We start from the raw sequence: 26,003 nt of genomic DNA, 5'->3' as shown, positions 1-26,003 counted from the left end.
GCCACCTCTCATCAGCTGCCAGATCACCACCCCCACCCCCTGCATTGCTCCCTTTGCCCCTCAGGCCTGAGCCAGGTCCTTCTAGCCCATGGCTCCAAAAAGTGCCATCTGGTGTACTAGGCTACAGTAGGAGCAGGAACTGACTGAACAGCTAAATCCAAGCAGAAGTTTACCCTGCAGCTGCACTTGGAAAGGGCTAAGTTTGGCTTGGGCTTAGTTTGGCTGTGACACATTTGCTAGGCCTGTCAATCACTTTTCCAAGTCTAGACAGCCATTCTCAGGCTGCTGAAAGTCAGCACCAGCTCCACTGAAGTGTAGGAAGAGATTCATGTTCTTTAATATATGTATTAGGGTGGGTTTGTTTCTCTTCCTGTTTTCAACATGGGGTAACTTATTTGTTTATGTTCCAGCAATTACTCCTAACTCTCACTGGTGTTCCTGGCATCAGAGTTATGTATTAATTTGCATAAAAGCCTAATTATATATAAAAGACACTGACATTGTGCTTTCAGTCAGAGGAACCATCCGGCTTTGTAAATACAATGCAATGTTCATTACCAAAATCGTTAATTCATGAAACCCCCTCCAAAATGTATTTTCTCTATTTGGTTTATCAAAGCTGCAGTTTGCAGCTAGGAGAATCAAAAAAAAAAAAAAAATCACATGAAGTAAGAGATAGTACAAATGCCAACTGCTGCAAAGTTTAGTAACTAGTTTTCCATGAAGAGAAAGATAACAAGCAGATTAAAATGGACTGCCATGGAGGTAGCTGGATTGCCTCCATGGATCACACTTCTCTGCTCTGTAATTCGTTTTTTTTGAGATTGAGAGATTGTCATTATCGAGGTCCGCAAGGGCACATAACATATAAATCACATCTAGGGCAGCAGAGTGATAATTTCTTTTTGATGAATAGAAGCTACCTGCATGTGGGTGAGAAAAGTACCACATTTTCCTGTGATTTTTTACAATTTGAACAATTATGACAGCTATTATTGCAAAGGTGCTGCAGGAAGGAAATTCAATGTCACCCTGGTTGTCTGCATCAAAGTTTGCCTTGCTCAATGGATTATGGAGGAAGTGTCTCCTACTCTCACAGTAAGAATAAAAATGAAGACTAACCAGATTTTTCTGCCAAATACGTAAGCAAAGTAAAATTTCCTTTTAAAAATCACTCCTCGCCTGTATAATACCTAGCATGTACAGCAATCTTGCTCTGTAATTGCTGCAGCTGTGCTGGGATTTAGACAGGTTTTGTGTGGTAATGTTGTGGAACCTTGTTCCCGTTGAGTGAATGGAACGGCTCATGTGAGTAAGTGTTCACAAATGCGTGGATTTTTAAGGCTAGGAGGGACCATTACAATCCTCTTGTCAAACCTCCTGTCTAACTAAGGTTATAGGATTAAACTGTGCCATTATTGCCATGATTTGTGATGAAAAAAAGGTGGTAAAGGTGCTAGTTTATACCCTGCTCTGCTACAGACTTTGCGTGTGCCCTTGGCCAACTTGCTTTGACCCTAGATACTCAAAAGTACTTTGGTACTTTACTCCTACTCATTTTAATACCTGTAAAAACTTGACCTGCTGTCTCTTTGGCTAGGGACAGACATTCAACAAGCCTGAGGCTAAATTGATTCAATCCTTGCAGGTTAGTCTAACCTGGCTAGGCTGAACTGGTTTGTAACTGGACAGACATCCCAGAAATGCAGGCACATGTCTGCAGTGGCTCAGGCTAGAAGCTGGGGGGTGCTAGAGCAACCCTCCCTTCCTTCCACAGTGCTGAGCTGAGGGGGGTGTGGCCAGGCCCTGGCAGGACCCTCTGATTAGGGTGGGCCGCCCCCCCCCCCATCCTGAGCACCTCAGCAGGGAATTGATAATACAGTGCTTATCACCCCTAAATCGGTGTTTATCATTCCATTAAGATAACAACAGAGGGACATTACCCTCTGTTGATTCTGCCTTTGTCCCATCTGCCACAGCACAGACTGTAGCCAGCATGTGGTCTGCTAGCTAATGCTGAGAGGTGTCTGCGTAAGGTAGAGGGGAGGAGGAGGAGCGGGGGGTGGCATCAGAAGAAAGCCAGGCAGATGCCTGCAGTCTCTGCTGGAGCTGCAGCCAGGCAGCAGAGGGGAGGGGCCAGCTCCGCTGTAGAGCAGAGAGCCCCACCCAGCCCAGCCCAGAGAGCATGCTGGGATGCTGGGGGAGTCTGTTTTAAATTAAACCAGCAAGGGGTCTGGGACAGACATTGCATAAACCAGTTTGACCCAAATCAGTTAAGTCTGATACTACATTCAACCAGGTTTATCTCAAACCAGGTCCAGCCATTTTCAAACTGGTTTATGTGCACTGAATGTCTGTCATGTTATAGGTTTAAACCAGTTTCTGATCACTTAAGATGGTTTATGTGTAATGTCTGCCCCTAGCCTTTGTGAAATGGAGGTCATGACCTTTTCCTCCCTCAGGGGATGTTGTGAGCTACAACAGTGAATACATTAGGTACATTAAATTGTATGAGGTGCACAGGTACTGTAATGATGAGGAGCCTCGTGAGCACCTTGTCTAGACAGTTGTAATAGTCCCCAAATCTGAACCTTCAAGTATGGTTTACATCTCAGGAGGGGTCTCTGGGAAGACATCTTGAGGTGCAGTGTCCTCTCCTAGAGTCTCTGCAGTGTGGAGGCCAGCCCCCAAATCAGAACTGTTTTGGAAAAGCACCAGCTCTACCCTCCTGGCTCAACTTGGACCACATACCCAGTTCTCTCTGAGTAACAAAATAAAGACAGCCCCTTCTAAAGTTTGCTGAGCCTGCTCTCCTTAGAACTCCTTTTCAGATGTGATGTCCTGCACAGTGGGCATGTTTACATGTTCATTAATGCACTGTAATTACAGTGCATTAAGTTTAGTACCTGTAATGACAGGTACTAAACTTAATATGCCATAATCTGCACTACTATGCATTAGTGCAGATGAATGCTTTTTTAGTGACATTAATGCACATCAGACTAAATCTACTGTGCATTAGCACACTTTTTGCATGATGCCCTAATGCAGAGTAGAATTAGTCCAATGCGCATTTAACATCTCATGTAGATGCACCCAGTTACACCTTTCTACCTGCCCACAGGCTATTTAAAAGACCATAAATAAACCCTTGCCTGGCCCAGCCTCCAATGAGATGCACCAACAGGGCATAGTTTGCTTCCTGTAATGTCCCACCTTGTAAAGTGATGCTGGTTTTGTATCTTGGTGGCTTCCAGCACAGCAGTAGCTGGTAATAAAGCAATTTTGTTACTCATCTGGGATGTGCTATAGCTGTGCCTTGCTGCCTCCCCGCTGCCCAGCACATTTCAGTGCGGCAGAGCCTGCAGGCAGGATGTACATTGTCCATGCTTGTCGTGGTGCCCTTCTCAGCATGGGTTTTGTAATGTATGCAAGGCAGAGAGGAGCAGAACTCTGACAGGCAACTGCCACCAAGGGAGCACTGTGACAAATGTAATTAATTTGCATGTGATCTTTGAAGATGGGGAAGTATGCTGTGACTGCCTTTCAGCCAGGGGTGTTTGTGTATTGAATCAGGTTTCACTATGTGTGGTTTTGACTGAGGTTTTAAAAAGATAAGTGGGTTCCAGATCATGCTCCATGGAATCCTTCCTTGTTTTTATTCTGTGGGTACATCTACACATGTGCTTTACTGTGGAGTTAACTAATTAGCTCCACAGGAAAGCATCACCATTTACACAGGGTGCAGTAAATTAATTAACTCTGCCACAAGGTAGTACTGCCAGAGACTGTCAGAGTTGGTACTGTCTTACAGCACAGTTACTTACTCCACTGAAATGCATGTGTAGATGGAGACAGGGGCTCCCTGCCGCTTAGCCCTGAACTTTAGCACCCTTGTGCCCCAGCCAGCCCCTACACCATCTGCCACCACCATCCAGAGCCTAGGGCTGAGCCCCTGGCCTTCCTGCCAGGCCAGAGCTGCTGCATCCTGGCTCAAAGTGCTGCAGTCCTGGGCACATGTGTAGATGCTGTTGACTCTGGTGCAAACTGTGCTGGAGGTTATGGCTCCACTTTAATTGTATAAGTACATTCACCCAGTGACTACCTAATGTCAAATACATTTCCTAGCTTTGAAGAAAGGGCTAGAACCCTTCCCAGGTATACCCAAGCTGCTAGAGTTGTGCTCTGTCTTACTTCCCTCTGGTCCAATGGAGCTGTTCTATTCAATGTGGAACAACTTCAAGAAGGGCCATTGAAAGTGCACCCAGTTCTCTCTCACCCTTCTCTCCCACCCCCTATAATTCAGTGGTTACGACTTTAAGTTGGGAAGTGGGAGATGTGGATTTGAATTTTCTCAGGTCCAAGGCTCAGGGACCTACATCATGATTTGATCTATCATAGAAAAGAGATGGGAGCCTATCTTGGCTAGCCAGACTTTAAAAACAAAGGAATATATCTTTCCCAACTCAGCTTTTAAAATCAGTTTGGATGTCTGTCTTTAGGAGGGGGAGGGTTCACCTCTGCAAATCTTGAAATGGTGGGAGGTGCCTAGGCTCCAGTAAAAGGTAGAATTTAAGGACATGTAACACCCACACACACACACTTGGGTTGTGTATTGTGTCTTTTTGTGTTTATGTGTTTTTATGTAGGCAAGATGGCCCCTATTGTTCTGGCCATGTGCTCAGCACATGGCAAGCTGGGGCTGGTATCTGGGGTATACATAAAACCCTCTGGCTTCAGACAGAGGAAGCAGAGAGTGCTTCAGACAGATTGGTTGGGAGAAAGACTGAAAGGTGGCTCTCCCAGATTAGACAAGGCTTGTGTGATGTCACACTAGGGATATAAGAATGACACACTAAGGTTCACTGTCTCTCTTTCCCCTGGGGCTGCTGAGAGCTGCACAGCTGCATTGGGAACCAGAAAACCTGCTCCCCATGGAGGGTAGGGGGTCCCCCCGCCCCTTCACTGGAGAGGCAAGCAAAAGCTATTTGAAGGGAAAGCCTTAGGTACAAGGAGAGAAAGCCTATTTCAGAGTTTGAGACTCCTAACCTATTTCCTTCCTCTTTCCTTTCTTTTTTTTCTTAAATGGGTTAATGCCATGAGGGAAACTGCCCAGGAATGGGTGCTGGCAGTTACTGGCCCCTGTGTTTGGGAACTGTAGTGTCTCAGCATTGTGGTATAGCTGAGACTGGATCTCCAGGCTACAGCCATTGGCCTTGGCCCTTTTTTATTGCTGTTTCACAGGTATGGTGTTTCGGCCTAGCTGTGTGGCTGAACCCCTGGTATATGTCTGGCTAGCACGGTTTGAGCCAGGGTGAGACCTGGCATCACTTGTTGTCTATCCTGGCCTCAGTGCAACATTGGCCTGGCCAACGTTTTGCTGCCCAGTTCAGGCCTGGGCCTTCTTTTGTCCCTTTTTGTAGTTTATGTCCCAATCAAGCAATGTGGTTGGACGCTAGTTGTAGTTCAGGCCCAAGCCAAGATAGATCTGACCTTTCCTCCACCTTTTTTTGCAGCTTTCTGCCCAGCAGAGCTGTGTTTGGATCTAGGAATTTTGGGGTGTGGCATGCTGACAAAAGCCACAAAGCCACCATGCAGAAGTGGAAGTTAGCGCTTTGCCACTTCTCCAGGAGCAACGGAGCCCCTTGCAATGCAGAAGAACCCATGCTCTCTAGCATGATCCTGTAGTCCAGCGAACCCAAGGAGCAGCTCAAAGGACTCTCTAGTGAAGCCCCCCTCTCCAGCCCATTGCTGAAGGCCAGGCAGAAGGGTGCAAGCCCCTGGAACTGCCTTTTGGGTGGGCCTCAAGTGCTTGGACTATCTGGGCATGGGTGAAGCTTCCCCAAAAGGATGCAATTTATGAACTAAGCTTTGTAGTTGGTAGTGCTTTACATCATATTTAGTGTTTTTCTTTGGGGTTTATTTGTGTTTGTTTTCTGTAATAAATGTATCCGTTGCATTCACACTGCTTGTGAGCTGATGAGGAAGGAGCCTAATTTCCATAAAATAAACTTTTCCACCCAGGTGACCTTATAAGATCCTTCCATTCTCCTGTGCAATATCATGTTTCATTTCTACCTGGGAGAAATTTTACAGTCTTTGCATTCTCCTTTTTCTGAGGAAAGAGCCCAAAAGTTTTCAAATAAAGAACGCCTTTTGCAACTATTTAGTTGAGTTAATAAAAGATAGCGCTTCTACCAAGAATTCTGACTGCTTTTGCCTGTAGACCAACATGGCTTCAATCTGTATCCCTATGCCAGTAACAGCTCTCAGTGGCACCACCCTTCAGGATAACACAGTCTAGTGCATTAAATAGTACTAGTTCAAGGGACTTAATTGTACCAGGCCTTTCTTCTGGGTACACCTAGGAGAGACTTCTTTCTGCTCATTACCTCACTAGTGCATTAATGCAGGGGCTTGGAACGATCTCTTCTTAAGCCTGCCAGACATAGACAGATCAAAACCGTGAGCTGACAAATCCTTGACATGCTGCAGAAAGAGTATGGGTTTATCGTAACCGTGGGTGGAGGTGCATTACTAATGGCTGCCTCCTGACTTGCCTTTGTCTAGTAGATTAATATGGCTCCAAGCTACAGTTCATGAAGTTCCAGAGAATATCATTTGTAGCATATGTCATCATTTTTTGCCAATTTATCTGAGGAAACAACATGAGATTCGCAGTGTCTATACCGAGTGATAAATGTAATAAAACACACAGCACTTGCACAGGGACTTTTCAACATTGTGATGCTTTATAAGCTACCAAGGGATTCACATAGTAGTGCTTTAGTCCTGGCTTGCCCACTGTCATTAAATGGTATATTCTTTCTGTGCCTCAGGTCCCAACCTGCATAATGTGATTAATACTTTCTTTGCTTCTTCCTTTGCCCATGTAGGTTCTTTAGATCAATGATACTCAGTTTGCAGGTTCTTCAACTGATCACTTGTAGCTATTCCTAGAAAATGTTACATGTGTTTGGTTTTTTACTGCATGCACTGGGGGTGGGTGATTTTTCTGCAATCATGAGTAATGAAAACAGCTGGCTTTTTTTCAAATTAAGCTTTTTTCCAAATTTTCATCCCAACATTTCCTGCAAGTGATATTTGTTGTTGGAATTAATATTTTTGCACAATATATAATTTTGGACAAGCTACTGCCTTCTGGGGGGAGGGGGGGAATAGGAGAAGGCATGGGGGAAGCTTCCTCTTAAAAAAAATTGAATTCCCTGATTGTGCTTCAGCTGTTCAAATAACATCATAGCTTACTGGTCAAAGCATGAAGTCGTATTTGCTATCTGCCTTTTTATTTCTTTTTCTTTTCCTAAATAACTTTTCTGTTTAACAGGCTGCTCTATGGAGCTCACCAGATTTAATAATTCATAGGTGACAATCAAGGCCCTGCATCATTTTATCATGTTCTGGAAGCCCTGGAGGCTGAGAGTTGAATAGAGACCCTGATCCAGCCTGCCAGTGTTGCAGAAGGGGATGCCTAAGTGTCCGGAGAAGGCAAGAGGACAGGGCATGATGCAACTTGACTAGGCAGAGTTAGTGGAGGTTATACAGACCTCAGAGGCTGGTGTCCAGGATAGTGTCCCCTGCCACCACAAAGCACTTGCACAAGCAGTAAAAAAATGTGCTGATTTAGATTGTCAGCTTGCATCCATCTCAGCATTTAGCCATTTGCTGCCTCACCCCCTAGAGATAAGGCAGGATGTAAGTAGCAAATAACCACCTACTGGGCATGTCTACATGTTTATTAATGTGCTGTAATTATGGCACATCAAGTTTAGCACCTGTAATAACAGGGACTAAACTTAATGCATCATAATTGGTGCTACTAGGCATTAGTGCAGATGAACACTTTTTGTGTGATGCTTAATGCCCATTGGACTAATCTACTGCACATTTGCATATTAGCATGTTTTTTGCATGATGCACTCATGTGCAGTAGAATTATTCCAATGGCATTAAGCATGTCATGTAGACATACCCACATATCTGTAGGCTGGGGCACACCCTTCTCAACAACACAGTGGCTGAAAGAGATCTTGGAGTCATTGTTGACTCCAGGATGAACATGAGCTGCCAATGCGAGGAAGCAGTTAGTAAGGCTAACTGCAACTTGTCGTGCATCTAGAGATGCATCACAAGCAGGTCCAGGGAGGTGATCCTTCCCCTCTATGTAGTGCTGGTCAGGCCACAGCTGGAGTACTGCATCCAGTTCTGGGCACCGCACTTTAAGAGGAATGTGGCTAACCTCGAGAGGGTCCAGAGGGGGGCCACTCGCATGGTCAGGGAGCAGCAGGCCAGGCCCTACAAAGATAGACTAAAGGGCCTGAATTTGTTCAGCCTCCACAAGAGAAGACTTAGAGGGGATCTGGTGGCCATCTATAAACTCACCAGGGGGAACCAGTGGAAAATAGGTGAGACTTTGTTCCCCTGGGCACCACCTGGGATTACAAGGAATAATGGCCACAAATTGATAGAAAGCAGGTTCAGACTTGATATCAGGAGACATTCCTTTATGGTTAGGGCTGCCAGGCTTTGGAATGGGCTCTCAAGATAGGTGATGCCCTCCCCTAACTTGGGGATCTTCAAGAGGAGGTTGGATAGATATCTCGCTGGGGTATTATGATCCCAGCACTTGTTCCTGCCCAGGACAGGGGGTTGGACTTGATGATCTGTTCAGGTCCCTTCTGATCCTAGAAACAAAGAAACTATAAAACTGTGTGCTGCTATCCCAGGATAGCTGCTTGTCTGTCTGTTCCTTATCCTGACGTAGTTTGTGTCAGTATACAACATACAGTTATCATCTGTCTGTCATCAGTGGCTGAATCTGAGGGCTTCTCCTCAGGTAGTTGTATTATGGATGACTGACCTCTTCAAGCAGAACAGTGCCAGTTAATACCATATACCGGTAGGTCCTGCACCTCTGTGTATGTGTATGTGTGTATACATACAAACATACATAGTTTTGCCTCCTAGCACAAGAATCTAGCCTTGCATGGTACTAAACAAAATGATCATGCTGCAGCCAACAACAATGTCAGTATATTGGTTGAAATTACATGAAACTGCAAGTAAGTATTGTCATTGTTTGTTTTGGGCTTTATTGTATTTTATTGTAGCACCTAAGATCTCTACCCATGGACCAGGGCAAGGCCCTATACAAATCAAAGCATGAATACAGCCGCTGCATCAAAGATCTTATGACCTAAGTTTAAGATGAGACAAGAGAGAGGGGCAGACATGGGGGAGTATAAGCAAGCGATATGACAAAACAACAATGCTGGTTAGCTTAATAAGCAGAAGTTTCATAGTTGATAGGGTCGGAAGGGACCTGAGCAGGTCATCAAGTCCGACCCCCTGCCGTGAACAGGAAAGGATGCTGGGGTCAAGTGACCCCGGCTAGGTGATTATCTAGCCTCCTTTTAAAGACCCCCCAGGGTAGGGGTGAGCACCACTTCCCTTGGAAGTTGGTTCCAGATCCTGGCTGTCCTGACAGTGAAGTAGCGCCTCCTGATATCTAGCCTGAATCTACCCTCAATCCACTTGTGGCCATTATTCCTAGTTACTCCTGGCAGTGCTCGGGGGAACACTCAGGGACTCTCCCACTCCCCGCTGGTCCCCTCGGTAAGTTTATAGACAGCCACCAGATCCCCTCTCAGCCTTCTTTTGTGGAGGCTGAACTGGTTCAGGTCCCATAGCCTCTCCTCGTAGGGCTTGCCATGCTGCCCCCGACCATGCAAGTGGCCCTCCTCTGGACCCTCTCCATGTTGTCCACATCCCTCCTGAAGTGCAGCGCCCAGAACTGGACGAGGTACTCCACCTGCGGCCTGATCAGTGTCACATAGAGGGGGAGGATCACCTCCTTGGACCTGCTTGTGGTGCATCTGTGGATTCATGACAAGGTGCGGTTAGCTTTACTCACCATGCTCTCATATTGTCGGCCCATGTTTATCTTGGAATCAGTAATGACTCCAAGATCCTTTTCTGCCTCCGTGTTGACTAGAACAGAGTTCCCCAACCTGTAGGTATGCTGCTGGTTCTTCCTCCCTAGGTGCAGTACCCTGCACTTGTCAGTATCAAATCCCATCCTATTCTCATTCACCCACCCTTGAAACCTGTCTGGATCCAGTTGTAGCCTGTCCCTCCCTTCTAGTGTGCCCACCTCTCCCCACATCTTAATGTCATCTGCAAATTTGAACAAGGTGCTTTTCACCCCCTCGTGTAAGTCGCTGATGAAGATGTTGAACAGTGCGGGCCCAGGAAAATGGAGGCAAAGAATTTGTTAAACAGGTCAGCTTTATCGTCTGGTGCAACCACCAGATTGCCAAGTGCGTCCTGCAGGGGCCCCAAGTTCCTTCTTTTTACTCCCTATGTATTTAAAAAAGGACTTCTTGTTATCTTTGATCCTGGTCGCTAGTCCCAGTTCCATCTCTGCCTTAACCTTCCTAACAGCCCCCCCTACAATCTCAGAACATCAGAGGCCTGATGAACATTTTTGTAGGCACTATGGCAAAGGAGAGTTTTAAAGGAGGACTTGAGATAGAACAATTTGTGACAGTAGGAGAGGAGAGTATCTTCTTTCACATAGGAGGGGCAGCATGGGAGACAGCATAAAGGCATTTTCTTAAATATTTACATGTAGCTGGTGGAAGCTGGAATTATAGGACCATCAGAAGCAGGAGTCAGTCTTTTTATATGGAATGAGAAAGACAGGAAGGAGATAAGCCCTTTCAAGAATCTTTGTGACCTATGTTGGCTGTGATAGAGACAGAGATGATAATGGAGGAATGCAAAGAGAGGGGTGTGCTTGAGAGTCTGTGTGGATGTTTATGAAAGGCCATTTTGTACAGATTCTTCTTGAATAACAGATCTAAAACCTGAACACACAGCTTCGACATGAGGACCAAGCTTGGATGTGGGGACCAAGAGAGAGTTTTAAGATAAAGATGATATCCAGGATATGGGTCTGAATGGGTAGAAGGGACTGAACAAGAATTAAGGAGAAAGGTCTGGATGAGGGGAATGAAATAAGTTTAGAGTAATGTTTTAATAAGGCTCTGACAATAAATCATGTAGCCATTGGAAATCTAAGCATGCATCCAAGCTCAAGGACCTTGAATTGATTCAACTATATTAAAATCTGTTTGTGAAGTGTTTGCATTACCAGAGATGTTTAAATGAGCAGACATCTCCAATCCAAAAGGTTTATCCAATCAGACCATGAAAAAACTCAGTGAAGACTTCTTTTTGTTTCCATTTTTTGGTTCTTGAAATTTGAAAGGAATCTTTCAAAACAAAAAAATGTGGAGGTTCTAGTTACGAAAAAGGTTGAGATTTTCAGTTTTTCAGCCACTGCCATACTCTCTTCTTTGGAGAAAAACAGATATTTATTCATTACATTTTTGCTTCTATTCTGACACGGGAAGAACTCCCCCCCCCAGCTTTTCAATGGATGCTTTTGCTTACCTCTAACAAGGTGAGAGTGAAAAGGTCTTGGGTGTGCTATTGCTTATCTATTACTATCCCCTCACAGCTACACTAAAAGATAAAAACAGATGCCAGTTTTATTTGAATTTGAACTGAATTTGAGTGTTTTTGTCTCAGAGCAAACCCCAGATTTTATAGAGGGATAAGCCCATTGCTCCACATTAAGTACCTGTGAAGTATCTGAATTAGCACTTTGTTTCTGAACAATCACTGCTAATTTGAGTTAATTGACATTTAAGCCTTTTGCTTGTTTGGTGTTGCTCTGGTCCTGAGGTGTGGGCAGTAAGAATCTTGCCCAGAGCCCAGGCTGCTTGCAGCAGGCACCCACAAGGCTGAAACCTGCTGCATCATGGCCTGGAGCCCAGGCCCAGCTCATTGCCAGCAGTGGCTGGACAGGGGAGCATGATGGGGAAGGGGCTTGGGCTGTGCTGCCACAAGGATTAGTTTCCTCAAGGCTCCCTGCCATCTGCCCCTGGCACACCAGCCGTATTTCATATTGAGGTTGTGGGGGTTTTTAGCACTTGGCCCAAAAACATTGCCAAACTCTGGCCTAGAAAGTAACCTAGAGTGGGGTCCCAAAGGTGGGAATCCTTGGGGGTGGTCAATGGCATTTTTAAGTGCAGGCCGAAGTGCAACTCCTGGATCTAACTCATGAGGCTTCACAGAAAGTGCCATGAGTTAGACTGATCCTCCTGACCCAACAGATGTGAGCTCCAATCTGGAGCTGATCCAGGGACAGAGGCTGCATCTCTGAATTGCCTTTCCCTAGGTCCCCCCCCCGTTCCTGTTCTGTCTCAGAATTTGCGGGGGAGAGGGGAGAGGGAGAAGGCCAGGGAGGGAGGTCCATTTTGGGGTTTCCCCAGCCATGCTGGAGTGGAGAAGGTGGGTGGATTGGTGTTCCCCACCTCGGGGGGTGGCTCCAGTCCACCCGCCCCACCCTCCAGTGCTTGCTGGGCAACCCCCAGAATGAGCTCCCTCCACTCCCTCCTCCCCGCCCCCATTCTGAAAACAGCACAGGGAGCTGCGTTAGCGAATCCCTGCTTCAGGCGTGTGCAGACAGAAGTTAATGAAGGCACTCTGCTTTGCACACCTTTATATGAACCCTTATTACAACCCTTCAGATTGTCACAGGATAGGTCCCTTTTAAAGATCTCTGCAGCTATGCACTTGTGTTCGGTCATGGCTGTAGAGCACTTTCAGGGGCCAGACTGAGCAAAAACTGTCACTTCCGTCTGTGCCTCTAGTTCCATTTCTTTTTTCTTTTTTAGGGCCTTGAGGGGCTGCCAGGGTATTGAATTAGAGGAAATAAGCACACTGTTAAGAGGAAGTTAGGGAGAGGGACAAATAAATCAGAGTGATGGAGGGAGGTGGTGAGGGACAGGTGTATTGCTGAAAAAGTTCTGAGGGACAGGACGTGAGGGAGTGATGTCAGCCCCAAGGCAAGAATTCCTATTAAAAATGGAAGGAAATCTTTTCCTGACCTCCTCAGTGTTGTTGTTGTTGTTTGTTTTTGAATTTAGGGTCTTAGGCCAAATCAGCCATATCAGGTCTGAATTGTATTTATTGAGCAGAGCTCAAGTGTTCAAGTCCATGTGGTGCTACCACCAGCAAGTATCCTATCTCCCAGACTCTTCAGCATGGGGCTTCAGATACTCCCAAATCCATGCCAGCATCCTACATGCAAGCCCCAAGCCTGAGGGCCTTGGAGTTCAAATGCCCCCTAGTATCACTCGCCCCTAGTCAAAAGGCCAAAGGAGCAAGCTCGAGGAAAAGCCTGAGAGCCATCCCACATCACCATACATTGTGTAGCCAAGATCCTCGTGTTTGGAGGCATTTGTACACTCTCACCTGGGTGCCTGTCAGCAGTGCAATGGATAGGTCTCCACCCTCTAACCACCGCAAGTCATTCAAGGCCAAGAGGAAGGGTATCTCCCCTGCCAGGTAAGTAAAACCACCTAGGCTGAAAACCACCTCATGGTGGCATCTCGCCTGTCTGAAGGCCCGGCTTTGGCTGCATATGCAGCTGCTTCTTGGAGCTTGAGTCCCTGGCTGGCTCCTCCCTCTTTATTCTCTTTTGCTGACTCAAGACTATATTTGAATAGTGAACAGATTAGCAATTAAGAGCACTGCTTTCCAAAGCTAAAACTCCTCAAATTGGCTGAATTTAGTACACTGTGAATGGTTTCCAAGAAGCTCCAATCAACAATTAATATCTATTTTTTTCTTGTTGCAGATTTGGTCTTTGGCACTTGGCACTGACAAGAAGAGGTGAGGAACTTGATTCTACACTGATGAGAGGGCTGCATGCTTTGAAGGAAGGGCATGATAATGAGACCCTTGCTCCCTATGAAAAATCATCCCTAGCACTTCACTTGCACCCAGCAGTAGATTTCACAGAGACTTGTGAGAGAGAACAGCAACTGTCCTTCCCTGTGCATGGTGTGCTTCAATGTAAATTCAGTTAAAACGGTCTATTGCCTTTTGGAAGTCTCTGAAAGCTTCAGTTTTTAGTGTATTTATCTGCACAGCATCCCCGTCAGGTAGGTGGCATTATGCTTACAGATGAGGAACAGAAGGGCAGAGACCCAGAGCTTCAGAAACATATTTGAGGATTGATTTTTAACAGTTGCGAGGTATTTAAATACTAGGGAAGTTGAATGATGTACCCAGCATCCCACAGGGAACTGGTGAGGTAGAATTGAGCAATTAGGCACCTGAATCCTGGAGTGACCATCTGCATTGGGACAGTCTCCCTCTCTGAACAATTAAAGACACTGAACAGTGTCCTGCTTTTCCGAGGGTCTGCAAGTCGACATCACAATAGAGATGTATTTGCCTGTATCACAGAGTGTGCACCCCTTCCCCTCAGTGTCAATCATCCCCTACCTGAGAGGTCCCCAGCTAATTCCTGAGTCCTGCAGTGGATCCTGTTCTCCTATTGAAATCCCGAGGCAGAGGGGACTAGAAATAGAAGCCCACTGGCTTCAACACTGTAATTGCAATCAAAGCTCAAATGCACTCTGAGTGAAACACAAAAGTTGAGCCGGAGAAATATTTCCTCTGCAGCAGTTGCTATTGTTCTCCCCTTTTATGCTATTCTTTGTATGCCTGCCTGCCGCTCAGAAAACAAATCCTCCTCAGCCCTTCAGATTTAAAGTCTATGTAGGAGAGAATCAGCTTATTAAATGTACTGTACTTACCTATCAGTCACCTACTTATTAATTATAACTAAAAGCATGATTAATCTGTCACAGATAAGGCTGCTAAGTAACCCTAATCATACTAATGTATTTCTGTCACTTATACAAAAGGCAGCATTCTTACTGGTTTTTACATCAGTGTGTACAAAAACCCATGCACAGAGCAGCTGCAAGGTGATGGTAGCATTTCTTTTGCCATGGATAGACTGAGGTTGTATCATACATTTTGCAACTGTCCTCACAGTTGTGTGATGATCTACCAGTAGGGTCTAATGACATTACTTTTGTAAAAAGCAAAAACCATTTTTCCTTCCTAAAATGTATAAGGATTACAGTTATGGGACATATTTTTCAAGGGTTCATAATAGCCAGGGATGTAATCCTTCACACACACACACACACACAGGACAAGAACCACTTTAGATCTGTTCTGTGTACGAATTAAGTAGTGTGTAGGTCTCGTGCTGTGGTGAATTTCACTTTGAAAGTAATAAAGCCAATGTTCATCTGTTTTTCTTTTTAAATGCCTATATGAATTTGAGACAAGGATTTGTGTGTGTGGTATCTTTTATTGGCCTAACTGCATGGTTGGGATAGAGTTAGATGAGCTTTTGGGTAGCCAGGTTTCTTTCCCAGAGATCTGAGGAAGGATACCATGAACACATGAAAGCTTGACGAAGTCTATCCCCACCATGCAGTGAATCAGTAAAAAGTATCATTGAAAAGATACCACCCACAAAAATTATTTTCTTGCATATTTCATGGATTAGCACAATTACAACATCACTTCAATGCCACCATATATGAATTTCCCTTAGCTATGTATTCCCTGTCAATGACCATTCAAATGATATGCATTTAATGGCACAAAAGCTCCTGAAAAGTGAATTTCCAATGTGCATATGCAAGTTTCATAGAAGCCAAATTTTTAGTTTTAAATGTACATCCATACTAGGAATTCTGCCCACTCAAGTTACATGGCAGAATACCACTGGGTGCATGTAATCAGTCCCACTCTAGGTGTTTGGATTTTAAATATTCTCAAAATATTTGTGGCAACAAGTTCAAAAAAGGTATGTATCACTTACATATGAGCAAAATGGGGTTGGAATAAGGGTACGTACTACAAAGAAAACTCTTAAATGTAATGGCACAGTACTGTTGTTAAATATACAAATATGGAGGTGGGGGGAGACTTAGATTTTGTCTGGTTTCTCTTAATTCTAATAGTCATAGGGTTTGTTTGTAGTACTTTTTTAACCTAACTAATATTTTATTATTTCCTGGTGTAAACTGCTACAGCCTGAAGATCTATACTGCAACGCAAAGTTTGAGATTTATTCTACAGTTCCCTTGTGCTGTATGGCTGTGTGACCTACATAGAGAGAGCATTTTCTTTTTCTCGTGAATAAGCTCCTTGCTAAAGGAAAGCATGAACTGACTCAGTATGGCTCTAGGCAGGTAATAAGTTCTGTAAGAACTCAAAAAGGTAGTATCAGGTAACCCTGTTGCCCTGAGCAATGGCAGTGGTCTCATGGCATCCTTTCTGTTCAGTATGTAGCAGGGAGTTAGGGGGATCAGTGAGGGGTACATGTTGCAATGACTTTGGCATACAGATGCCTCTTAGGATTGTACTTCAGCCTCTTCCAACCCAGCTAGTTGACTCTGTAAGTCACTGATCAGGGAGATACATGGGAAAAGGTCAGGGCTTGAAAAATCCACTCACTCCTGTAAGTAGGAACCTTTCCCTGGTGAGTGACGTCAACCTTGGTAGAATCTGAACTTTTAATATTTTTTTGTTTCAAATTACACTGTGTATAACAAGAGCAGATCCTTAGCTCGTACAGCTCTGACCTGGTTCCATGGACTTCAGCAAAGCTCTGTCAGTTTATACCAGTAACATTCAGTGAGTAGCTCAGGAGTCAGCAGAACAAGCGGTGTTATCTAAAGAGCTACTAGAACCTAAAAAACCCTGTAGGGAGTTGTGGCAACTGCATTTCAACCCAAAAGAAAAAAAATAGACCACCTTGTTTTCTGTGTGTACCATGAGAGAATGCTTGTGTTGCATTATTCAGGATTGCAGGAAAAAAAATAACCAATGTATGTGTGGGGGGGACCTCACCCAAAGCCCTCACTGATAAAATTTTCTGCAAAGATCCATCGGTAATAAGTGGAGGCATCAGTTGCAGCTGTGGTCTAAGGATCAATGGGCCCATCTACATGTGCATTAACAGACGATAGTTAATGTGCACTAAATCTAGTACCTCCATTATTAGCTACTAGGAGAATGTACATTAATGCACATTAGCCTATGGTTTTTAAGTAATGCTTAATGCACATTAGCCTATTTTAATGCACGTTAACTAAATAGCATGGGCACCTACACATATATGGGGTGTCTACTCCCATGTGCTGGAAATCCAGCATATCAGAGCAGATTTGATTAATCAAGTCTTCTGGAACATGTAAACTGATATGCTCTGGGAGCCTCGCACATCATGTGTATCAGCGGTGCAGTGCACCTCCGCTCTGAAAATGATGGCGGTGTACTTTGAACTAAAACACGTTAAATGTGCTTTAGTTCAAATTGCACTGCTGTCATTTTCTTAGCATGGAGGTTCACTGCCCTGCTGATACATGTGCTCCCAATACAGCGCTGGGGTTTTCAATTTCTGTGGCTCACTAATTAAAAGCACCCAGCACTGCTTTGGGAGCATGTGTAAAAATGTCCATGTTTTTACTGATGCTTTAATGTGAATTAAAATAGGATAATGCACATTAAAGTGCATGTGACATACAACAGCTCATGCCTTTGTCTTTCTGGAAATAGAACTTTCTGATATTTCTGCTGCTTCTCAGAACTTCCATGAATTCAGCAAAGAGAAATGACCAGAAATATGGCATCCTGATTGTGGTTAGTCAGAAGTGCAGCAGAGCTGGCAAGAGTCTGGAAAATATCAGCTTGTTTTAAAATTCTTGACATTTATGATTTTTCAGTCTTTCAGTTAATGGAGTCTTCTTTTCTTACTGCTTGTGCTTATTTTTTAGTCATCGCAAATGATTTGCAATGCCGTAGTACAATTATTTATAATCATCTGTACATATTCTAGTGGCAAATAGACTTTTCTTTTACTTTTTTTTTTACTGCTGTCTTGGAAATTCATTTTTTCTTGAGTGCTTTTTGTCTTCTTTTTGCTGAACTGATGGTGGGTTTGTTTGCTTGTTTGTTCTTTCCCCTGTTTCTAATGCATACTTTTTCCTCTCCCTCCCTCTCACATTCCCTCTCTTTCAGCAAATCGTTCTTGCAATTTTGTTTCTTACTTACATTCTGGGTGCTTATACTTTTATTTATGGGTGATGTAGTAGAATTTTCTTCATGAAAGGTGAATTAAAATATATATTTGGAATATGGAAGAATTTTTCGATTTCATCATAGCAATGTTGACATAAAATCACATATTTTCGCCCAAACTCTTTAACACTACACATATGTGTATTTTTTATTTAGCATGGATTCATTGAATTATTTTATTTTTGGTAAGACATATTAACACATTTCTCAGTTTTTAATGCCACATTCAATCTAGCATAAAAAGATGATATAATTTGTCATTTAAATTTACATTTTTCATGAAGTAATGGCAGAATTGACTGGTTGGTCTGAAAGTAACCTTCATCTAGGCATCAAAACAGCAGATCTGTTAGGGTATGGACACATGTACATTTGGAACCATTTCAAAAGGGGAACATTTCAAAAAAGAAGAAAAATGGTTAGGTGTGGAAAAGCCAGGAATGATAAAATGTAGCAAAACTGCTACAAATGAAGACTCCAAATGAACAGCTCCAAATATACATGCATCAAAGAAAAGTAAAAGGAAGAATACCCTTATAAATACCCAGAATTAATCACTTTTACAAAGAGGAGTCACACTTACCTGTCAACAAAGGCATGATGAAGTATAAAGATGGGATCATTAGCAGATCCTTGCACTTGAGACATTGAGCCATTCATGTAGATGTGAAGCGCATTATGCAAGCTGCTTTGAGAGATATTTGATATTGCAGTCCGTGGATCAGCAAAACCTGTATGTGAATAGTAAATCATATAATGATATGAAGAGGTGCATAATCATTTTTCTACTACAACAGCAGATCAATATTTTATGCATATTCAACCCTAGTATAATGCTAACACTTGAAGAATGAGCATTAGTACATTCAAAAGGCATAGCAGAGAGGAAATGAGAAGAAACCATATTAAAACTGTAACACCACTAATGCAGCATGTCACTATATGTACTGCTTAATTGAATTAAAATTGTGATTCTTTGTCCAATGTTTTCTACCATTAAAAAAATCCTAAGATTCTAGTGTTATAAATCTTTATTCATGGTTACTTATTCATATAGTTTCAGGTCAGTAGGACATACATATGGCAAACCATTTGAACCCTAATATACAAAAAGGAGATGTCTAACAAATGAACACTAACTCTAACAAATCCCAGATAGCTAGTAAAGCACTGAAAATTTGAAGAAAATAAAGGTATTACCAAAGGTGTAAAAGAGTAATTCTGGGAATTAGTGTTTTTTTGGTCAAACCATAGGTGGTGGAAAGGTGGGGGGCGCTAATGGGGCTTAGTCCCCCCAAACATGGGACAGCAGTAGGGCTGTAAGGCAGCGGGCTTCCAGTGGCTGCAGCAGAGGTGGAGAGGGAGTGGGTTGCAGGCTGAAGCAGGCACTGCACAACCAGCAGGGTGCAGGACTGAGCCACAAGCAGCTCATCTGGGAGGGCTTGGCTTCTTCTAGCATAAGCATCCTGGGAGGCATGGGGAGCATATGCCTTGGATTTGCATGGTGCAGGGTGGGCTGCTGCTTGCTGTGGGCTGGGGCCGGGGTGGCACCAGGCTCTTTCTGACAGGGCAAAGCTGAGCTAGGCTGTGCTCAAGGCATGCAGCAGTGGTGCTGAGAGCAAGGATATGGGGGTGGGGAGAGCTGCAGCCACCCCAGAATTTGCCCTAGCCTCCGCTTCTAGTGCCACCACTGCCCACCCCAAGTGCAGCCCTAGCCCAGATCCTCCCTGCTGGGAAGAGCTGAACACCATCCAGCCCGCAGCTGCAGCCTGCCCTGCCCCATGCAGACTCAGAGGCACATGCCCCCCATTCCTCCTGGGGTGCACATAGCAGCAGGAGCCACACCCTCCAGATGAGCTGCTTGTGGCTCAGTCCCACAGACTACATGGGTGAGCAACAGCAGCAGGGCTCAAAGGCATGGCCATAACCCCACAAGCCCGCTCTAGCACACTGCCGCTACTTGCCCAAAACAGTTTGAGGCAGCTTTGCTGCTTTTGCCTCAGGGAGCCATGCCAGCCAATGTCTGGCAATGCCCCCACCCCTGCCACTGCAGCAGTAAGTCGGGAGTGCCAGGTGGACCCTGGCTCAGGTCTCTGCTGGTGGGACAGGGAGGGGGAAATTAAATCCCTCTCTAGCCAGTTCACTTGGGGCTACTGCTGGGGCTGGCCACGCTCCCACTGCTGGAGCAGCAAGCAGAGGAATACCTGGAAGGTCAGTGCTGATGGCACAGAGTGGGGTGGGGATAAATCTCTTACTTACCCCCTTAGGGGGACCGGCATCTGGCCATGCCCCCTTCCCTGACCACTCTGCTTGGGCTAGGGAGCAGAGGGGCGTGGCCAGATCTGCTCCACTGGAGCAGAGAGCACAGCCCTGCCCAGGGCTGCAGAGCATGCTGGGATGCTGGGGGGGAGGGTCTCTGGTTTAACTTAAACCAGGAAGGGGTCTGGGATAGAAGTTCCATAAACCGGTTTGATTTCAATCAGTTAAGTCTGATAATACATTCAAGCAGGGTTATTTCAAACCCGATTCAGCCACTTTGAAACTGGTTTATGTGCACTGAACTTCTGTTCTGTTACAGGTTTAAACCAGTTTCAGCTCACTTAAAAAACAGTTTATGTGTAACTTCTGTCCCTAGCCCAGAGTTTCAGGACCCTTCCTTTGTTGAGTTTCATTCTGTTTTCTTAGTGCCCAGCTGTCCAGTATATCAAGACCCTTTTGAATTCTAATCCTAGCCTGAAAATCCTTTCAGTTTTGTGTTAAAAGAAAAAAAAACAACTTCTTTTGAGTAGGATTGGATGAATTAGGACATGTTTTCCTCCTCATATCACCTCAATTCCAATTAAATACTAGTGTGAATAAATGTGTATTATTGCTTAACTGTTATTAGCAAAAGTTCCACTTAATTGGGACACATTTCAACCAGTATCAAGGAGTTAGGCAATGTTTACTCATGTGTTTAAAAGGTGTGAAACGCTATACTGTCTTTTCAATAGGAAAAACAGACAAAAAATTTAAAGGCAGTGAAGGTCTATTGTTATTGATTTATTTCCACTGTTGTTGTAGGGTAAATTGGTAATCTTGAATTACAGTAAATCTCAATTGTCTTTGGAAGCGAAAGCTTATTGATCATAAAGAGCTAGAAATAACCATTAAGAGACAGCTCTTGCACCACTGAGGTCAATGGGAGTTTTGCCATTGATTTTAATGGGAGCAATACCAAATGCTTCAGGGACCATGATTCTGACTCCATGGGCATGTCTACAAATGCATATTAATACAATGCAATAAACTCCAGTGCTTATTGCACTGGAGTTTATTGGTCTCAGATGCACATTTATACATACACCCATGATTGCAGCTTGTTGAGCCGAGTCAAAGAACCCCCAGCTGGTGGAGCATCTATCTGGAGGGTCACCTTGCCAGCCCAGAGCTGCTCCCCCCAGCTCTGTGTTGCAGAGGAGTTGGCTGGGGCATGAGGGTGCTTCAGCATGGGACTAACTGGCAGGCAGCCCTTGCATTGAAGTACCTTTGTGCCCCTGCCAGCTGGGGCAGTATCTACACATGAGCTTCTGTGAAGTTTTTTACTCTGCAGCAAGGTAGTTCTTGTATTTACAAGTACTATTGTACAGTGGAGTAAATTAGTCTACTCCAGCCTAACAGGGGCACACATGTAGATGCACAATGGTTACTGCTGGCATCTATATGAGATGCTGACTGTGCAGTAGCCTGTGATTACTGTGTAGTAGCATTGCATGGCAGGAAGCATGATGTAACACTAGTGTGCAGTAGTCATGAGCTACTGTATAGTCAGTGTCACAAAAAAGCTGTTCCTTTGTGTGACTGTTCAGTAACTTTGGTCACTGAGCTGTCATTTAGTACTTGTCACTGAGCTGTCATTTAGACTGCACAGTAATGACGTGGCCATTGTGCAGCTAGTCTACGGTAAACATCTCAGGTAGACACACTCATACCACTGTAAATCAAGGTCCATTTTCAGTGAGGTTGAATTAACTTAACTGGAGCCATGCCAGCATACACTAACTGAGGATCTAGCCCAAAATTCATGGTGGTTGGAGCTGATAGTGCCAGCTAAACTGGCCTGACACATTCTATTATCTTCTATATAATATTTTATCTTCAGAAAACATTCAGTTGCATGAGGCATGTGTCGTTTAGTAAGTGGTATTTAATTACATGAACTACAGGTTCCACAGTCTAGCAGAAGAGCTCACAAAGCTTCATGCAACCAGTCAAGCACAGAGCTTTAAAAATTAAGTGCAAGTCAAGTAGTGTTTTCCTTCACTGCTTTCCATTTGCCACTGAATTGATTGCACCAAGTGTATCTGCTAGATTTCAGGGAGAATTCAGAGTGTTGATAATATTATCAGCATTAATTACTGCAGTACTGGAGCAAATGCCCCATATATCTGGATTGTTTTGGTGAATTGTTTAACATCTGTGACATCCTGTCACTTCATGTCAGTAAGCTGTTTCACTGTTTTCTAATGTGGAACTGCAGTTATTAAATAAAATTAACCTCACACTTTTTTTCGAGTTGAGTGTTATGGATAAGTTAAATGCTGACACTTGAAAGATCAAATGACACGTTTTGTGCTGCATGCCTGTATCTCATTCACTACAATGGGAGCCGCATACGTACATGGGGTGATGATTTTGGAAGTGAGAAGAATTCCACACATTAGAGAATCCCACAACCAGATTTTCTTCTTTTTAAATGCATAGGAGTGTAGGTCTGGGTGGGGCCTCCTGAGCCATCAGAACCAGGATCCTGTATTCTCAAGCTATGATTTCTCCCAATAATCCACAGAATTGTCCAATCCGCCTCTTTTTTGCACACCAAAGTCAGAAAACACTGTATGAAGAGGCACCCCATTCCCTGCCCACAGAATATGCTAAAATAAATAGATGCACAGAATATGTTAGATTAATTTGTGATCAAATTGTCTGGGAAGAGGAAGACAGAGGAAGACAAAACAACCCATGGTCCATGCCAATCTACCTGAGGGAAAAAAATTGTCCTTCAATTCTGGCAGTCAGTTTGACCCTGAGTGAATAAGCAAGAACTTCCAGTCAGGTACCTGAAGGGGTCCTAACATGAATGCCTTGTGCCCCCAAAGGCTGGTGGGACACGACGAGCTCCTTCATGCAGTGGCAGCACTGTTGGCAGTGGGAGCATGGTAGCGGCAAGCGGGGAGTTCCCCCAGGTGGCCGCGGCGCTGTTGGTGGTGGGGGGTAGGGGTGGTGAGTGCCGACTGGTGGTCGGCAACCACCTGCAGATGTTGCTGGCAGTGTCGGCAGCAACCAATGGCGATTGCAGACCACCGTTTTCACGGGGTGCGCACCACCACGCTCGGGGGTGCACAGGTGGTGCACATGCACCTGTGTGCACCCCCTACACATCACCAATGGGTCCTAAATATGGATTAGGAGCAGCAGCATGTGCAAGCCACCTCTAACTGTAGCCAATGAGCATTGCTTCAGACGAATGTAAAACGAAGAAGAAAAGAACTTCCTGCAGATTCCTAGAAGAAGTCCAGAAGACAGGAATTATTGCACAAAATCATAGCAATATCCTTCAAGTCATATTTTCAGCTGGTTATCAAAGTCTATGACTCTATGTGAGTTTCAGTGCCAAATCCTACATCATTTAAAGCTAATACACTACTGCCGGAATGAGAAGCTGCAGCGACTACAGATATTTGGAACTATTGTCAAAAAGTCGTGGTTGTCTACCTAACTTCCATAAAACTTGACCGTGAGCCAGCAGTCTCTCTGTAATACGCTTGAGAGATGACATTCCTGGGTGTGACAACAGGCTGTGACTGCACAGCCTGAACTCATGTCATCATTCTGAATTTGGCCCACCCTTGACCTGAGGAGGAGGCAAGAATGAGGTCTTTGTAAGAGTTGTCCAGAACTTTTGTCAGAACAATGACCTGTTGGAGGTTACACTTAATTTTCTATGAAAAATTGTTTTGTTCCAGAAAAATATTGCAAATTCATTTTTGGTGAAATTTGCAATTTGGAATTTTAAAATGTCATGTTTTATTTTCATTACTTTTTTTCTGACACTTGCATACTAGTAATTCGTATGATGGCAGGTTAAGTTATGATACAACTTGTTCTACTTTGATATGTTATGTCAGGAAATAATAATACAAAAAGAACACAAGTAATATAAAATGACTTAGTACAAAATAAAACTTTCCATAATGGAATCTTTTTTTGATTTATAATATTGGGGGAAGTTTTAGAAAAAATATTTTTATGAACTGGAATGGTTTCAAAGTGTTTCAGTTTCTCATAAAATGGAAATGTCAAGCTTCAGCGCGCTCTACTATATAAAGTGTTGGATAAAAAGCAGAGCAGCATGACCAAAGCCAGCATGTATATTGAACAAAGAGCTTTTAACTCTCATTCAGGTCTCATATGATGCCTAACAGGGAGGTTTTTATTCTATATCCTCTGTGTACAGACTTCTACATCTAGTATAGTCCAGGGCATTTCCTCAGCAGAACCCATGTGCACAAAATCTCTTTAAAGCTTTTGCCTGTTTCGAGAGGCACTATGCCAGTGACTGACTGTATTTTTTAACTCAAATGGAAGGGCATTATGGGGAAAAAATTGTGTTCTTAGGTCCTTTAGGTTGTGGCTTTATTAAAGGTTGACCTTTGTGTTGTTTGTTTCTTTTGTGACCAGTTGGATTAGGCTACTCTTAACTAAAAGAGATTTTTTCTCACAGTCCTGGTAGGTTTCTTTTTTACTTGGTTAATAGAATGCAGCTTATGGAGATAGTTACTGTGTGGAATATTGAAAATATAGCATATAGCAAATATGCTCTAATATAGCATTTTCCAAAGAAGGGATGTTGGTGTTTTCCTCCCATCTCATAGAAAAGGTAAGTGGAGCATGACAAAGCAAAGAAACTTGCCTAAAGTCATGATAAAAAGGACAGCAATAGAATCTTGGGCCCCTGTGTCCCAGTCCCATATACGGTCTATCTGACTACATGAAGACAGGGTTCCTCTACAGCACCATTGGACTGGTATTTATCTCATGTTGGCATAAATCAGGAGTAGTTCCACTGGAGGCCATCAGCTTAACCCTGCACTTCTACTCATATAAACCTAAAGTAACCCCACTGATCTTAACAGATTTACACAAATGCAAATCAGCATCTGGTCCTGTTATACTGTAATGAATTGTTAAATATATTAAATTGTTATATTTTACATACATTTAGGATCAGGTTGAAAGCATTTTGGCTCAGGGATGTCAGTAGATGTCACGAAATTAAACATGTATCCAGTAACACGATAGCAGACATGACTGCTCAGTGTTATACAGACTGGTAATTAGAGATTTGGTATCTGTACCCAATTTAAAATTAATCCAGCCAGATTCTGAATGGGTGCAACAGCTTGCCAAACTCATGCACATACACATAGGGTGTATCTACATGTCCACACTTACTGCGCAGTAATTTAGGTTACTGTGGAATACCTGAAAATTACTGCACAGTGCGGGTGCATGTCTATATGTGCATGCCTGTACCGTGGCATGCACAGTAACTATGGTGACTTATGTTGACTTGCACATAAACTTGCTACTTGCATGATGCGGGTAGTAAATTTACACCCAAGTGGTTACTGTAATAATGCACACGTAGTTGCATTACTGTGCAGTAACACTGTGTGTGTGGACTGACTTGGGAGTAACTTTACTCCCAAGTTGGTCCACATACAGCATTACTGCTCTGTAAAGCCCACACAGGTAGACACCATTTTAAAAACTGTTTACTGCTCAGTAAGTCACTGTACAGTAATTTACTGCACAGTAAATGCTTATGTAGACACGCCCATAGACTTGCACAGGGATCAGTTATATCTATCATACCTTAAAGGAAGAAGTTGCAGCAAAAGGCATCCAAAGTC

General features: G+C 43.8%; 1 protein-coding gene across 1 annotated transcript in view; it reads right to left on the bottom strand.

Annotated features, from left to right (window-relative positions):
- The window catches only part of TYR (tyrosinase), a 106,539-nt gene that overhangs the window by 53,737 nt on the left and 26,799 nt on the right, over positions 1-26,003 (bottom strand). The window contains exon 3 of the mRNA XM_019525403.1: positions 18,632-18,779. Within this exon, the coding sequence (XP_019380948.1) occupies positions 18,632-18,779 (148 nt within the window). The remainder of the gene's footprint in view (positions 1-18,631; positions 18,780-26,003) is intronic.

Source organism: Gavialis gangeticus, unplaced genomic scaffold (genome assembly GCF_001723915.1).
Source record: "Gavialis gangeticus isolate Ggan-Ray unplaced genomic scaffold, GavGan_comp1, whole genome shotgun sequence".
In the NCBI taxonomy this organism is placed as follows: Eukaryota; Metazoa; Chordata; order Crocodylia; family Gavialidae; genus Gavialis; species Gavialis gangeticus.
The sequence above is the reverse complement of the archived record's forward strand: the minus strand, read 5'-3'. Positions and strand labels throughout refer to the sequence as shown.